The 15,702-nt window shown below is 41.8% G+C and overlaps 1 protein-coding gene across 1 annotated transcript in view; it reads left to right on the top strand.

The window, feature by feature from the left end:
• MGMT (O-6-methylguanine-DNA methyltransferase) overlaps nucleotides 1–15,702 on the top strand; it is a 168,667-nt gene that overhangs the window by 132,866 nt on the left and 20,099 nt on the right. The window contains exon 5 of the mRNA XM_055794399.1: nucleotides 487–644. Coding sequence (XP_055650374.1) covers nucleotides 487–644 — 158 coding nt within the window. The remainder of the gene's footprint in view (nucleotides 1–486; nucleotides 645–15,702) is intronic.

Below are 15,702 nucleotides of genomic sequence, written 5' to 3'. Positions count from 1 at the left end.
CCGTTGCTGGAAGGAAACGGGGCAGAGGAAGGTGCGGGTCCGGCAGAAAGTCATTTCCTTTCCTCCTTTTCCCAGGGATGGTCCCTGGGGAGACGGACTGTGCCCTTGGGGCACATGGAGGAGAAGCCTCGGTTTCATCCACTCTGGAAGCACAAGGATGCATCATCTACCATGGACTTGGGTGGTTTTCTTGTTCCCTGACATTTCCCACATATGGCATTTTCCTCTCACTAATCTTTCATGATTTTTTTTTACAGGTGTAAGCAACCTTGTGTCATCATTGCATTTCTAGAGGTGATGAGGATGTGTGTTTGTTCTTGCTGTTACAAATCTTTTCACCTTTATCAGAGCAGAAAAAAGATGGAGTCTGACTCCAGATTGAATGTTTTGAGATTTTCATTTCTTTTTTTGCTAATGTAGAGAGTATGAATATTCAGTCTTGTAATTTTGATCATTATAACTTTACAATTCTGCCTCTTGCAACAGGGCAGAGTCCTCAGCTGCTTGCGAGGTGTGCGAAGGCGCGGAGGAGATGACGGAGCCGCTGAAGCAGTGCACAGCCTGGCTGCATGCCTACTTCTGCGAGCCAGCAAGGACGGCGAGCCTGCCTGTGCCAGCCTTCCACCACCCGCTGCTCCGGCGAGGTCTGTGCCCGGGGGCACCCATCCCCTCCCTGCTCCCAGCGGCCGGGGTGCTGCGGGTCCCCCTCCCTTGGTCTTGGGCAGTGGCCACAGGAATGGTGTGGCTCAGCTCCCGACGGTGGCTGGCTGAAAGGTTGGAATGTGAACACTTCTGAAGGGCACTAAGCTTTTCAGCAGGGTCACTGCTCAGGTAAACTAGCTTTTTGCCAGCAAGGGGGGACGTGTCCGTGACAGTAGACATGTCATAGAAGCAGTTGGTGATAGCTTCTGTAAGGTAGGTATGTTTTTATTCCTCAAAGTTACTGTAGATTTTTTTAATATCTTTTTAAAAAAAGAACAGGTGTCGTTACAAAGAAGTTATGCTATTTATGTATTTAGATAAAAACAAGACCTGAGAAAAGTTTCTCCTTACCATTCTCTATTCAGTGGCTGTGTTCCTGAGGGCCTTGTAACAGAAGTCAGTCCCTTGAAATGAAATAGATCCCATTGCTTTAAAAAAAGAAATCTCCAAAGTCAGAGTTTTGCAGTGCTTTCTTGTCTGTCCATGAACATCATCATTTCCCACCAAATAAAATCTTCATTTTACTAGATCATTTTTTTAATTGTAGTAGCCTCCATAATGATATAGGACCGTAAAGCAGCTAGTACCCTCTACATGAGATGAAGTAAGATAGCACTGTTTTTAATATAAACTCTGAATTGTATGTACTCTTTCTTTTTTCGTAGTTCAATGTGAAAGACACCTTTTTGATATGGGTGCATAGGTTTGTGATTTAAGGCCCAGGGACTATACGTCTGTACCTGTGTAAAACAGTGGCCAGTGCTGCCTGTGGAACGCAGGGGCTGTTCTGGCAGGCACGCCTTTGCGAGCCGTAGCTACAAGAACTCAGCTGTCTCTACTGCTAATTGCTGGTTTTCTTCAAATTCCTGTAAATAGCAGGCTTCTTGCTGTTACACTTTCTTATCCTTACATAAGATGCGGTCATCATGCAGAGCGTTCTGCGGATAATCAGGCTGTCGCTCTGGAAGGTGGGAGCCTTACAGCTTGTGAGCTTTGCACAGCACCTTTTTTTTAACTATGAACTTCATCCTTATCCTTCCATGGTACGAAACTTTTTCAGTGCAAGATCTTTCCTAGTCAAATTACAGAGCGAGTACTGAGTATTTTTAAACAAAGTTGTATATTGCATTGTCTCCCTCTAAATTTTATGCAAACACCGTTTTTATCAAAAAAATTTTGTTTAGAAGTTTTGGTGAAACCGTCTTTAACGTATGGGAGGACAAGCAATGATGACGCTGTGATCCCTCATCACAGTTGCTAAACTGCTCATAAAGTACAGCCTTCTGGGTGATTAAGTCATCATTTGAGGATATTTTGTTTTTATTAGCAGGGATGAAGTTAAGAGCCTTGTTGTGAAAACTTTAGGGTTGGGGTGAATGTGAATGGGCAAAGCTGGGTGGGAAATAGCGGCGGCTGCTGCTCCTTCCATCTCTGAGCAGCATCAGGGGAATTCTGCTTCCCCGATTATCCACCAGAAGATTATAAAACATTTAACATAATGCTTTTACTTTTATTAATTTTCCTAAAAGGGCTACTGAATTCTTCTTAGCTTGGCTAATGACATTTCTTGATGTAAGCGCTGCTGCTGTTGTTCCAGCCAGTGTTTCGGGGTTTAGCCGCGAGCAGGCTTGCCGTGACTTACGGTCAGAGTTGGCAGAGGACTTTGGTCCTTCCCTAGGCAGCAACCTTCCTGTGCGGGCAACACTGGAAGAGTCTGAAGTTTATTTAAAAGAGGAAAAATAAGTGAATTTCCTAATAGGAAGCTTCCTGAAGGAAAGTTCTTCAGCACTGTCCAAGTGCAAAAGTCCAACCGAGAGCTGCCTGCAGGGTTGGGACGGGACATGGCCAGTGGCCAGGAGCATCAGTGCTGGGTCTGCCTGCAGCACCCGCAGCTTCGTGGAGGATGCGGCTGGTGGTTCCGCTGGCCAGGCTGGCCGCATGCCAGGCAGCGGTGGTCCTAATGGGATTTGACCTTCCGTATCGCAGGTTCAGTGCTGGGAGAGGCTGGAGTGTGTTTTTCTTGTTTTAACATGTGCAGGTTCAGGTTTTTCTATTTTAGTTCAGTTATTCGTTCTTGAACTGAGCAGGTGTGCATGTTTTAGCGGGAAGGGCATGTACATAATGGAAATACTAACAAAGAATTAATTGGCACAAATCGCAATGATGGAGAACATTTCTGTTCTTCTCTTACATTCTCTAGTAATGTTTTTGTAAAATAGGAAAAAATTATATTGGCAGGAATGTGGAAATACATGTCAAAAATTTGAAGGGACTATTTTCGAAAGTTACTTAGTAGAAAGGCAAGGTAAAAAACACATTATAATGGATTACGTTGTACATTTCAATTAATCTGTAAGTCAGAATTGCAGTAGTGCTAAATTAGGAATTTGGTATTTATTTACTTTTTCACATTTACATTTGAAAGTGCCTACTCATTTCTCCAGGCACTTAAAAATGCAGAATAAACATAAGCGGGAGCATGAGGATCTAAAGCCAGGAAGACTTTTTTTCCTCAGACTGATTTTCTTGCAGCTCTTCTAGCAAAATGTCAAAACCTTTAGCCCTTCTTTTCTCCCCTTCCATGTAAATATGACCATTTATGGTGTGGTTCTTTGATATTAGGTGCTTTGAGTTCCATCATTAAGAGGGTTTGTGATCAGGACTGACTATTGGGTATCTGCTTCCTTACTCAGTGCTTTTATCAAGTTCTATTTTTCTGGGTTTTTTTCTGTGCTGGCGTCATCTGAGGACAGGAAGGGTTTTGCTTCTGTCGAACACATGAAAGAGATTCCTCATTTAACAAGAAAGTGTAGAGTGCTTTTGGGATGAAGCACTTCTCGATTCATGGTCAATTTTCTGCAGCTACTTTTGTGCCAACTGGGAAGGCATAGTTCCTTGTGGAGGCAAGGCCAGTGATGATCAACTTGGATATGACAAAAGTGGAGAGATTTGCAAATTCAGAACGTAGAGCTCTCTTGCAGAGTGCAGAAAGCCATCCCGCCGTGGCGGCAGCACCCAGCACAGTGTAGCGCCCGTAGCTGCTCTGAGTGGTGGGGCTGTTCAGTTTAGCCAGTGCAGCCTATTTTTTTTTTATTTTTTTTTTAATGCCATTGAAAAACTGGAATTTTCAACAATTTATGCCATGGCCAGTGCTTAATGTGGAATTTCACTGAATAAAGAAAAAGTCATTTTTTCCCCACTTCTCTGTAGCATGACTTCAAGGTGTTATGCCTCAGAAAAATCACTGAACATTTAGAATGGGAAGTGATTAATTGGTCTTAATGTATCATGGTCATTAGCCCCCTTTATATATGAGGAAGAAAAATTGACCCTGTTATTGTTTTGAAGGCTATGCATGAGTTGCTTGATTTGTGCATCTGTGAAATGGAAAAGGCAATGTTAAATTGGCCAGTCATGAATTTCCTGACTTGACTTTATTTGTGCTTGATGACCGTAGTGGCTGCGGTGTCAGAAAGCATTGCAGTGCTGGACACTGCAGCAGGGAATGGTTGTGTGTTTGCAGACCAGATGGCTCATTAGAGCAACAAGAGCAGAGGAAATTGGAGACACACAAGAGTTTTCCTTTGCCCTGTGACGAGCCGCAGCCCTGGGGCTCTGCTCTTTGCATGCCATGCCGTGCCATGCCACGTCCTCACCAGATGAAGACCTTTAACTTAGCAAAACCACACTGTTACGTTCTTGAGTCTGGAGTTCCTCCGTCGGGTCCCTGCACCAGAGACGTAGACCTGAAGCAAAGCCGTGCCTTTCAGCTCAGCCCAGCTCAATCACCCTGTTTCTTCAAATATGCTGTGAATTACTGTGTCAGCGCGAGGGAGGAGGTCTCTGCAGGTCTGCCAGTGGTGTTCATCTGTGTTGCCTTGCAGAGAAAAACCATGCAAAAAGATGGAGAAGGAACAACCTGAGGATGGATAGCGGTGAGGTGAGCTTTGCAAGCCAGATCAGTAGCTGAAATTTTCCGTGCATAATGTATGTTACTCATCCAAGAAGGGATATTGATGAAACATCTCATATATAATGGGAGCAGACAGTCTTCAGAGAAACTGGTAGTACCTCCATCCTCCCTCCAAGATGACTTCGCTCCAGACCCAGGCCTGTAATCAATAATTACCCTTGTGATTTCCTGGGAGCCTTCTCGTTCAGCAACTCGAACCACAGCAGCATTAGGCTAGTGAACTAGGTGTAGTCCCTGCAAAAGACAGCAAAGCACACTGAAACACCAGTTACGGGCTGAAGAAACTATTCACGTTCTGGTGTCACCTCTGTGGAGTTGGACTCGTCCCTGCAGGGGGCTGCAGGTGGCCTTGAGTCGCTCCCTCTAGAAAGCATTGTTGGAGAAAATCCTGCCACTAATTGCATCTTGATTACCCTTTCACCTTCCTGCCAGTGGCACATAGTAGCACATCTCTGTTTCACTGGTTTTGCACAGTCTAAACTGTTCAAGAAAATAATCTACAGCAAATTAAGAAAGAAAAGTAGATTTTATGCATTCTGATTATAACTCAGCAAAGGCCAAAGTATTTTTTTTTCTCTTTGTGTTTGCAGTGCTCAAATCACAAGTTATCTGAAGATCGTGGGGCTGTTCGTTTGCTTACTTCTGAGACAGCAAATTCAACATTCCATGAATGCTTACATTTAACAGAAGTGGGTTTAATGACCATACTGCTTATGCTAATTACAGTGTGCAGTATATCATAAGAGTAAATTTTTCTCACGTACAATTTAGCCAAAAACTTTTTCAATAGATGAAGATTATTTAAATAAGGAAAACATCTACATTATTAAAATGAACACAAATCTCATTTCCCTTGCTTTAAATTACAAGGTTTTTTAAAAAAAAATCATAAAAATCATTGAATTTGTTGAGATACTGCCTAGTAAATCTAGAAAGTTGGAAGCTTCAGGTGCCGGTTTGTGGATAATAGGATAGCAACTCTGTGTTCACATTCAGTGAGAAAGAAATGGCTGGTAAAAATGTCATTCTTTAAAACATAAGAATGAGTAAACTACTTTTCAGGAGCCCCAGAAGCAGAGCGAGAAGGTCTGAGGCTCAAAGTGGAGAAGATATGAAAATACCTCATCAAAAGAGTAGGAGTAGGTGGAGGACACTCAGGGATGTCGGATGTTCTGGTTGGTCTTGGGGTCACTGCACAGCTTCGTTTTATGTAATGAAAAAATAAGCAACATTACGTTGAGGTGATTTGTAGCCTTGAGGAGAACAGGAGAAAATGGGAGTTAAGGGTGAGAGCAGGTGAGAAATGGAAAGGATTAATTTGACCTTTGAATGCATTCATTGAGCTGTAGGTAGCTTAGGTCATTAGTAGAAAAAGTAACTATTAGCACGTTAAGTTCGCCATAAACTTAAGAGTTTTCTGCTCAGTCCGAGAACGATGTTTGTGTGGGTGTTAGCAAGACAGTAAATATTAAAGTGAATGATTTTATTTGTAATTTACGTCACAGTTTTACTTGTAATTCTTAAAGTGATGGCCTATGGATATGAGAGATATCTATAGAGACGTATGTTCTGAGTACTATGTAGTTTTAATTCTCTTCAGTCCTCTGGATGACTCCTATCTTTATTTGCCCTTTTAAAAAAAATTGTACTTAAATGACTTTTCTATCATGATCTAATATACATAAATCCATACGCAATATCTGAAAATACACTAGCTGGCTGGAGCTTACTAGGGTGATACACAGCCAGATAGGGTGCTAAAGCAATACAAGTAGTTTTGGGTTTGTTTGGAACTTTTCTAAAGGTACGTATTTTCATATTGTGTGTACGTACATGTCCAGGGGCAATGTATTTAGTCAGTCCCGTAGTGATCCTTTTTCTCAACGGTCATAAAGTTGAGTCTATAAACATCAAATGTTACATCAAGGACCAGTCCCTGTGATTTCCTTTCTTTGTCTTAGATATGTGTGTACACATGTTTTATAAAACAAATAAATTGGTTTTGAGTGGCAGGTACGGTGCAGCTGGCGGCCCTACCTCTCACCAGTGCGGTGAGGATGGCACAGTGGCCAAGCCCCAGGCCAGGCAATGCCACTTGGTCACTTGCCATATTCAAGGCACAACCAGCCTCAGTGATAAAAGCGGAAGACTCAGCCTAAAGAAAGACCTCCAGGAGCAAACCTCTCCCAGTATCATCTCTCCATGTTTACCTTATTTCACGTCAAAATGGAAAAAAACGGTAAAGTTCAACTGGGAAAGTATGAGTCCACCAGCATTACCAGGTTATATTTATATTTTACAGAATCGAGTTGCCCTTTTGAGTAACCTGCTGAGGAGGAGGCAAGGCTTGTCCTTTCCTAGACAAATGCAAAATTTCATTCTTACCATTTATTTCTGCTGCAATTTGTAAAATTTTCTTAATTTTGTAGTAGAGATTCAATCCACTGAAGAAAAAAAGTTGAAAAATGTTTCTGACTTCAGCTTTTTCATTCCTGCAGCTTCATCAGACATGCAAATACGTTTCTGTTTAGGCTTTTAGAAAACGTTATTTTAAAGTAATATGAAATAATCTGCTTGAAAACGTTAGTACTTCACATATCTGGACATGGCAGATTCAAGTGCAAAGAGATGACAAGCTTTCATATTTATGTCTGCCAACACAAAATTCAAATTCTGGAGACTGGCACCTTCTTCTATTACTATTTCATGTGAGAATAGTTTTGATAAGCAGAAAGTCACTGTTTCACTAGACATTTAATGGATTTTTACAATCCAATACTTTCCTACAGTTGTCTTCAAACAGAAATCAATCCTTTCCAATGTTCAAAACCGAAAGCAGCAAAACCCAAAACTAGCCAGTTACTTATATGTCTCAAATAATTTTTCCAGCCCAGCTGACCCATTGCTTTCTTTCAATTTTTTGTATTTTAAACCAAAACTAAACAACAACAAAAACAAAGATCAGTACAAATGCATTCTGGACAGAAGTATTTACAAAATTCGTGACTCAGTTCCTGTTGAAATCAAAGCAAAATTCCTATCGTTTCCAGTGGCAGCTTGTGTGGGTTTAAGTGATGAGTTTAAGTGTGTGAGGGTTTCTATGTACATACATGGCTTAAGCATTTGAGGGCGGCGAGGCGCTGGCCCAGGCTGCCCAGAGCAGCTGTGGGTGCCCCATCCCTGGCAGTGCTCAAGGCCAGGCTGGATGGGGCTGGGAGCAGCCTGGGCTGGGGGGAGGGGGCCCTGCCCAGGGCACGGGGTGGGACTGCGTGGGCTTTGAGGTCCCTTCCAGCCCAAACCAGTCTGTGATTCTGTGGTTGAGGAGTACTCTTAATTAGAGTTCACTGTTCATAGGATAAATTTTCTTCCAAACGAGCCATTTATGACTTTGGGCCCTATTAGGTGCACATGGCCTCTTCGCTGCGGTCCCTGGCACGCGGTCAGGATTTAGGCAAAGCCATTTGGATGCACCAATTCCAGGGTTGGCAGAGGAGACATAACTTGGTGTGGTTCATGGGTTATGGGTTGTTGGTGGAGCCTTGCAGAGTAACCACGGCCTGAGGTGTGACCTTTGAAACAGTCTTAAGTGTGGGGAGAGCAGTGGGTCCGGCCTATCATGGGGAAAGTGGTGAACGGGTCAGTTTTGTTTTGGTTTTTTTTAAAAAAAATAGCATTGTCTTTTCAGTAGACTAATCCTTTCTTGTCAATACTCTTGACACTAATTACAGGTAGGCCACAGTCAGAATAAAGGAGCATTATCTAAACAGGGCGTGTTTTTAGGTAAGAGTAGATTGAAGATCCACAGCCCATGTACACCTGTACAATATCACTGCATGATGGAAAGGTTTTTACTTGCTCAGAAAATTTGGGGATATTGGAGGAAGTCACGATGACTGAAATAGCTGCAGAGATGTATGAGTATCGAAATTAGTCCAGAACCAGGATTCTTTTTCAAAAGGAAAGTTTCTTGTTTGGCATTTTGCACTATTCGGTATAAATTCACTGCCCCTGTGTTCGGGATGGCCATGGTGGGGTGGAAGAGGATGGAAGTGCAATATTTGCTTTCCCTTTGCTGCTCAGCTTGCTCTGAGCAAGGTACCACAGCCCTGTCTGCTGGTGGGTGCTCCCCTGCTTTTGTTGAGAAGTTTCCTGGACTTCCCCCAGAAGAAAGCTCTGAGGGTGTTAGGAGCTGACACATGTATCATTGCATATAACTGTGGTTGGACCAAGGTCAGGGCAGTTTCACTGTAACCTGCAGCTGTAAAAGCCCTGTGCGTGGGATGCTTCTTTATAAAGTCAGTGTGTTCAAAATCAGGTCCTTTCTCCTTCCATGAAATAAAAGGAATAAGTTGACCCTGATTTAAGAAATATTTTGACCAACCTGGTAACTTTTGACATTGCTGCTTTCATTGCTGCTTTCATTGTATATGAAATCTAGATTAAAAAGTAAGAATGGAAGGTGGAGAAAAACAAACACTGATGTGGGAAAAAGACTTCTTGTATATGGAGTCACGCGGTCATCATCTTCACCCAAAGCCCCAGACCTTAGCAACCTGCTAACATTGCAGACCTGTGAGGAATAAGTTTAATTGAATTCATTTTTCCTTTGATTTGTTTGCTTGCTTGCCACACATGCAGCCCATGTAACCTTTGCACTGCTACTTAATAAAAACCTATATAATCAAGATAAAAGGAAAGGATTTTATAAATGTAGCCTCCTCACCCACCCACCTATTTTATTAATGAACTTTCAGCCAAGTTTACTTAAATCTCCTTATCGATGGGAAATATCATCAATACTCATATACATTTAATCTGTTTGGTATTTCAAACGTTATATGCTCAATGTGACTGTTACTATGGCGAGCACCTTGTTTCTAAATACCGTTAATTATTTTCAGAAGATGAAAGCATAGTGGCATTTACAACAGCCTTTATGTTAGGGGCACATAGATAAATTCAGCCGAGGGGAAGCCATTTTCTGGTATAGATACTTTGCTGCTGTTTGACCTAAAGATGGCCCTTTCTGACCTATTTTCACAGTGTTTTGCCGTATCTTCTTTTGGAGTTTCTGAGCATGTGAGCTGACCAATATATTCTGGGAAAAACAAGGACTTGCTTAACTGTAAAAACATACTTTTCACTAGAAATTTGCATCCCGCACTCTTCTCAGAATAAAATATGCAAGAACAACATAAATGGCATACTCTTTTTTTTTCTTTCTTTCTTTTTTTTCCCTATGAATTGGGCCTTTGATGTTCAAGAGGAGCCAATATTAAAGGACATCCCTAGAAGGCTGTAGAAATTGTTCCTATTTATGACAAATGTAAAATAGTACAAATCTAGCTGAATGTGATGGTGTCATTAGTTTGTGAATCGCATCCTTGAATATAACTGTGGAGGAGCCAAATCGGTTTAAAAGAAGATAACAAAATGGTTTAAGCTACTTAGGTTGAATGCCAATTATATTTTAATATTCAACTGAGCATATTTTACTAAGAAAAAAGGCAGCGTCGACGCATGCATAACTCATTGGCAGCGTCGACCAGCTGTGCCACTCTTCTCTTCGAATCACTTTGTGCATTTTAGTAGCATGGTAATTTAGTAGAGAACTACCTGAGTGATGGCATTTTCAATGAGCAGGTAATCTACAGAGAATTTTTATATGGTTATGAGTTCTGTGCTTCAGCCTGGCAACACAAAAATACATCAAGACCAATTACGGTATCAACTTTCAGCGTGATACCCTTGCCACGCAAGTGCATGTATTTCTGCCCCAGGCATTTCAAATTGCATCTAATTTGAAATCTTTGGGGTTTTAATTAAATTTCAGAATATATGGAATTCTTCATTAGTACCTGCTCTGAATAGCAGATTATACTTCTCTCAGTCTCTCGTTAAAGAAGTAGGCTGTGGTAAATAGCATGTTCAAGAACTGATCATTTGTGGTGCCTGGATATTGGGAACAGAAATAGTGAAATGCAAAATAATATCAAAAAGATTATTAGTCCAGTGAGGGACTCTTGATTTGTATTTTAATGGAATTTTACATTTCTCTTAATGATTTGCAAATTGTCCTCTGATTATAAGATGCATTAAGCTTTTCATTTTAATGGAGAGACACAGCCATTAGCAGAAATTTTTTTCTGTCTTCTTTTTAGAGTGCTTCCCTGCAGCAGATAAATATTGAAACCATTAACACCTTTTGATGTACTTTATAGTGCTGCAGCTTGGACCGATACATGAATGAACGTGGCCTTTTATATTTTAGCACTTTGCTTGAAGCTCGTGGTTGTCATTACATAGGTGAACAATGACTAGAGCTATAGGTTTTCAGGCACGCAATAAAATGATGTGTATTTCCTTTATAAGTAATGTTCCAAATGGACATCATTCATATTTAATGCAAAAAGAAAATGTAAAGCCAACAATTGTCAAGATCTGAAATTCAGATGGAGGGTGCTCTGACCTTAACTCTGACCATCCTTTAAGGGAGGAGGGTTGCGGTGTCTCCTCAAGCAGGGTTTGTTAAGGATTCACGCACAACTTCTCCGTGGGCAAGTACACGAACATATTCTTTGTTGCAGACACAGGGCTATATGTACGCTCTTCATTTGTCAATCTGAAAGTCAAATTTCCTCCTTGCTTTCAGCTTAGCGTGAACCCTTAATGTTGTATAAACACGTTTGTGCCTGTGCTGACTTCATTGGGTTTGGCAGAAGGGCACGGGATAAGGAAACAGCCTCTTTTTTTGAGGCAGGCTGTGAAGCATGAGAATTATTTTCCTGATACTGCAGATTTATGTAAAGTAGTGGGGCTGTTAGATCAGGTAAATGTGTACTTACTAACCTTACTAACTTATTTAAAAAATTTAATTTAGAATTAAAATAATTATAAAATTAAAATATTATTTGGAATGGTGAATCGTTCTTTAAGAGGTGTGGGACGGGGTGGTTTTGAGCAGTGTGCTCTATTCCCCGACCCACCTGCTCCGCGCACCCCAAATAACCTGCAGTTATTTCTGGCTCTGCCTTTGCAGACCTCTCCTGGCAGGTTACCTGCAAGAACTTCCACCAAACGAGGTGGTTACTTTAGGGCTGCCTGTTAATTTAGCAAACTCCAGCCTCTGAAAAACCGTTGGGGGTCACTGATGGGACTTCTCTGTTTGCTTCCAGGATGTCTGTTTAAATAATTTGATTCTCGGGAACTCAAATTGCGTTCATTTATCAGCGCGCTGTGTATGATGGCACCGTTATCAGTCAAGGGGCTAAGTGACTTCCTGAAATCACACTTTATGTCTTCACAGTTGTTTTGCTGACTGCTTAAATGCATGCTCCTTAAAAAATGAAAGGAAAAAGAAAAAACGCGCTCTTAACTTCGAGGTTGAAGCCAGAAGATTCTAGGAATTAACTGCCACTGCTTTCAAATGTGCCTTGAAAAGATGTTGCATCATTTGTGAATTAGTGTTTGTAATGTGCTATGTAAGTGTTAGCCTCATACATTAGATATTTATAATTCAATAATAAATTAATAGAAACTAAAAAGAAAATTGGTACTTTGATACTGACTTAATTTGTACACAGTAGGCAAATAGTTACATTTTATCATGGTTAAGCAACTTAATGGATATTATTTTTAACTTGCACAATTACAAAGAAACTTACAGAAATCTAAAGACGTTGCTATTTTAGACAAGTTAAGATCTTATACTTCGTTCACATACTGGAGCACATTTGCATTGATGTTTTACGTACTAATTTTCTAGGGCAGATTATCTTTGGTAACACGATCTTCAGAAAGCAACCGAGGGTGTAGGTTTCTTGATCCGGAGTCATTTGGGAGTGAATATTTGGGGCCATGGTGAAAAATGAAACAGTAAAAAAATGTGATTGATGTTAAAAAAAATTAAAGAAAAAGAAAAAAAGAGGGAAAGCAATTTCGTGTGAGGCAGTGAAAACTACAGGAGCGATGATGGTGCATCCCAGCCTCCCTGCCCTGTCACACCCAGGTCCTCTGCCATCAGCCTCCCCGCAGGCGCAACCAGAACACCTGGTGATTAACCACCATTGAGAAAGTATCGGTGGCTGGCACTTTTGAAGAGAGAGAATGATTACTTTCTCCAAAATAACCTGGCTCGGTGTTGCCCCGTTTCATGGGTGGATGTAGAACTGCTTTGCGCACAGGCTTCCTGGGGCACGCTAGTGAGTCCTCCTGGGCTGCACTGCAGTACGCAGTGTAGTAGCCTGGCAGGGGAAATGTGTCTGCTTGTAAGATGATAGAACAAATTCCACTCCGCAGAATCAGTTTTGCACAAGATGGTATCAAAATTCATGGATTTATTCCCATTTACACCACAGGAGCATGTTGGAGCCCTGAGATGATTAAAAAAATAATCTTGCAGGATACACACACGATGTTTAGAGCCCACAGCTTGATGTTTAGAGCTCACAGCTTCACGCTTACTTCATGGTGGTTCTGGGGTTTGTGTGTGAATGGAGGGCTGGGGGGATTCGAGCTCCTAGTTTGGGGTTTGTTGCTTTGTTTCTCTGAAGCTGCACGATTTCTAGGTCATTTAGGAATTGAATTGAATTGGTATGAGTTGAAAATCGTGCTTTATCAACACATGTGAGTGGCCAAATCCTTTTTCTTCACCTTGTATTTTGAGTTCATTCATACCGGAATGACACTTGCAGCATATCCGTAAATCTTTGGAAGTTTTCCGCAGAACCTCCCTGCCCATTCCAGTCTACTAACTATAACCAGATGGTCCTGCCAACCCTTCTGAAATCCCACTGTAATTAGGAAACTACATCATCCCTGATTTATTTAGGAACTGTGGGTAGGTTTGTGTGTCTCATTAACAGGACGAGTCAGGAGAAGAGCTGGATCATACCAGCACCTGGGAGGCTGCATTTTTGTTGAGTTCCAACACTGCAGATTGAGGTAAATTTAATTTAATTTTTGCTTTTTCTCCAGAGAAGGAGAGGAGCAACCTTCACAGGCCTGCCATCAGCTGTGGTGCTTTCAACAGGTCATAACAAGAACTCCAAGAAATGGGGGGAAAAAAGAGGATTGAGGTGGGACCAGAAGTTCCACGTCAGTATCAACCTGCAGTAATTTTAAGTCAGATGATGGCCAGTTGTGGCCTCTTGGCACACATGGCCCTTTGCTCTCACACAGCAATAAAAATGTCTACCAGAGCTCAGTTCTGAAGCTCAGTCTGCAAATTGCAGGTGATGAGGAGTATTTAGAAGACACCCAGGTGAAGTTCTTGGTGAGTACCAGCTCTCTGATGAAGTGAAATAGAGAAAAGTCACTCATTTCTTTCTACGTTGAATGGAAAAATATAAATTTAATTTTCTGGCCCAGTCACTTAGAAATTGCAGCAGAGCTGGTGCGTGCTGTCTCTGGAAGGACTATTCTGTGTCCTTTCCTGAACAGGAAAGAGGGTTGTATGGCATTAAATAACAATAAAATATGAAAAGTAACCTGACTTTGAAGTGAGTGAGGTAGTGGTTGATGTTCCTCAGTTGCTGTGATCTGCAGGTCTATTGTATATATGTTTATAGTAGTTCCTGTGTGTTTCAAAAATATTCATGAAGTCATTAAGAAGTTATTTTTATGTATTTTGCAGTTATTCCCTGTTCCCAAAACTGACCTATTTGAAACAAAGCAAAAATATTTGCTCCTAGAATGACATTTTGAATGGCAAGCATAAACCTGGAGCAGATTCCTGTACTGATCATTAAACCTGGAGGTACAGCACTGTAGAAATACCAACAGGTCTTTGTTGGTGCCTCAGCAGCAGAGGCGGGTGCAGACCTGGGATGCTTGTCTTGGTCTTTGGCTGCTTGTCTTAAACCTTGCTGTGCTCCCGTGCAGTGCCCACAGCGCCATAAAAATGCAAAGGTATGATTTAGACGTTTCCAAACCAAAACTTTGAGTGTTTGTCTAATCTTAAGCCACTTGTGTTCATACGCACAATGATTCATTTGGAAGTCTTGATATCTTGGATCCTCTGGGAAGAGCTTGTCGATGGGGTCCTGCCATGCGGATGCACATGGAGGCTGGAGCCTCATGTCAGTGCTCAGGTAGGGGAGGAAGCCCTATGTAAAACCAGAATTTTCTCTTAAAACAGCAGTATTAAACAATTAGTCATTTTATGCACACCATGGCATTTCCTGCTTCCTAAAGTAACATATTACCACTTAAAATATACCAAATTTTTGCTTATTATTGGCCACGTATTTGACCTGGCAGGTGGGCATTGATGGCAAGCCTTAATACTGTGTGAGCTACGATTTATACCATTTTTTTTTTAATGTACTCTGAAAGGGGATACCCAGAGTACGTCTTTCAGTGCACAGACGTGAGAGTTTTGGAGGAACCCAAGAAGAACTCCCAGCTGAACGCAGGGCAGACGATCTTGGGCTGAAGGACACCCACGGCATCCAAAAGATGTATGATGTGGGGTTTTGGAAAGCACAGGATTTGTTGGTGCGGGAATCCCGGTCTTTCCTGGGAGCGGAGTACAGAACAGCAGTGGCTGGTGCTGACTTCCCTAGCTTTATCTTTGTGGGGCTTTGCTCTTTCTCCCCCATCTGCCTTGTCTAAACGCACTGCTTCCCAGAGTTGTAGAACCCCGGGCTCCAGTGGAACCTGCCCTGGTTGCAGAAACACGCCTTTCAGCTACCCCTTCTGCTCCGTGAGCAAATACCGCTTGTGAGGCCAAATGCGGTCAGGACTGCTGCGCTTTTGCTTTGTAGATCACTGTGTTTCTCATAGGCGTCCGCTTGCCAAGGCGTGTGCTGTGTTAAAATGTTCTCTCCCCGCTCCCATCTTGAAGGAGGAGAACAGGAGTAATTAGGATGAGTTGTTGCGATGCTGCAAGCTTGGTTACGTGGTGGACTGAACTTTGATAATAGCATCAGTATTGTATTTTAGACTCGTTTATCAACACCTCCAGCATCTCATAAGTGTTTTTTTAATGTGGTTATAAACACGCAAAGCTTTATCTGAGAAAAAAG

This window comes from Falco peregrinus, chromosome 1, assembly GCF_023634155.1.
Source record: "Falco peregrinus isolate bFalPer1 chromosome 1, bFalPer1.pri, whole genome shotgun sequence".
NCBI lineage: Eukaryota > Metazoa > Chordata > Aves > Falconiformes > Falconidae > Falco > Falco peregrinus.
The sequence above is the reverse complement of the archived record's forward strand: the minus strand, read 5'-3'. Positions and strand labels throughout refer to the sequence as shown.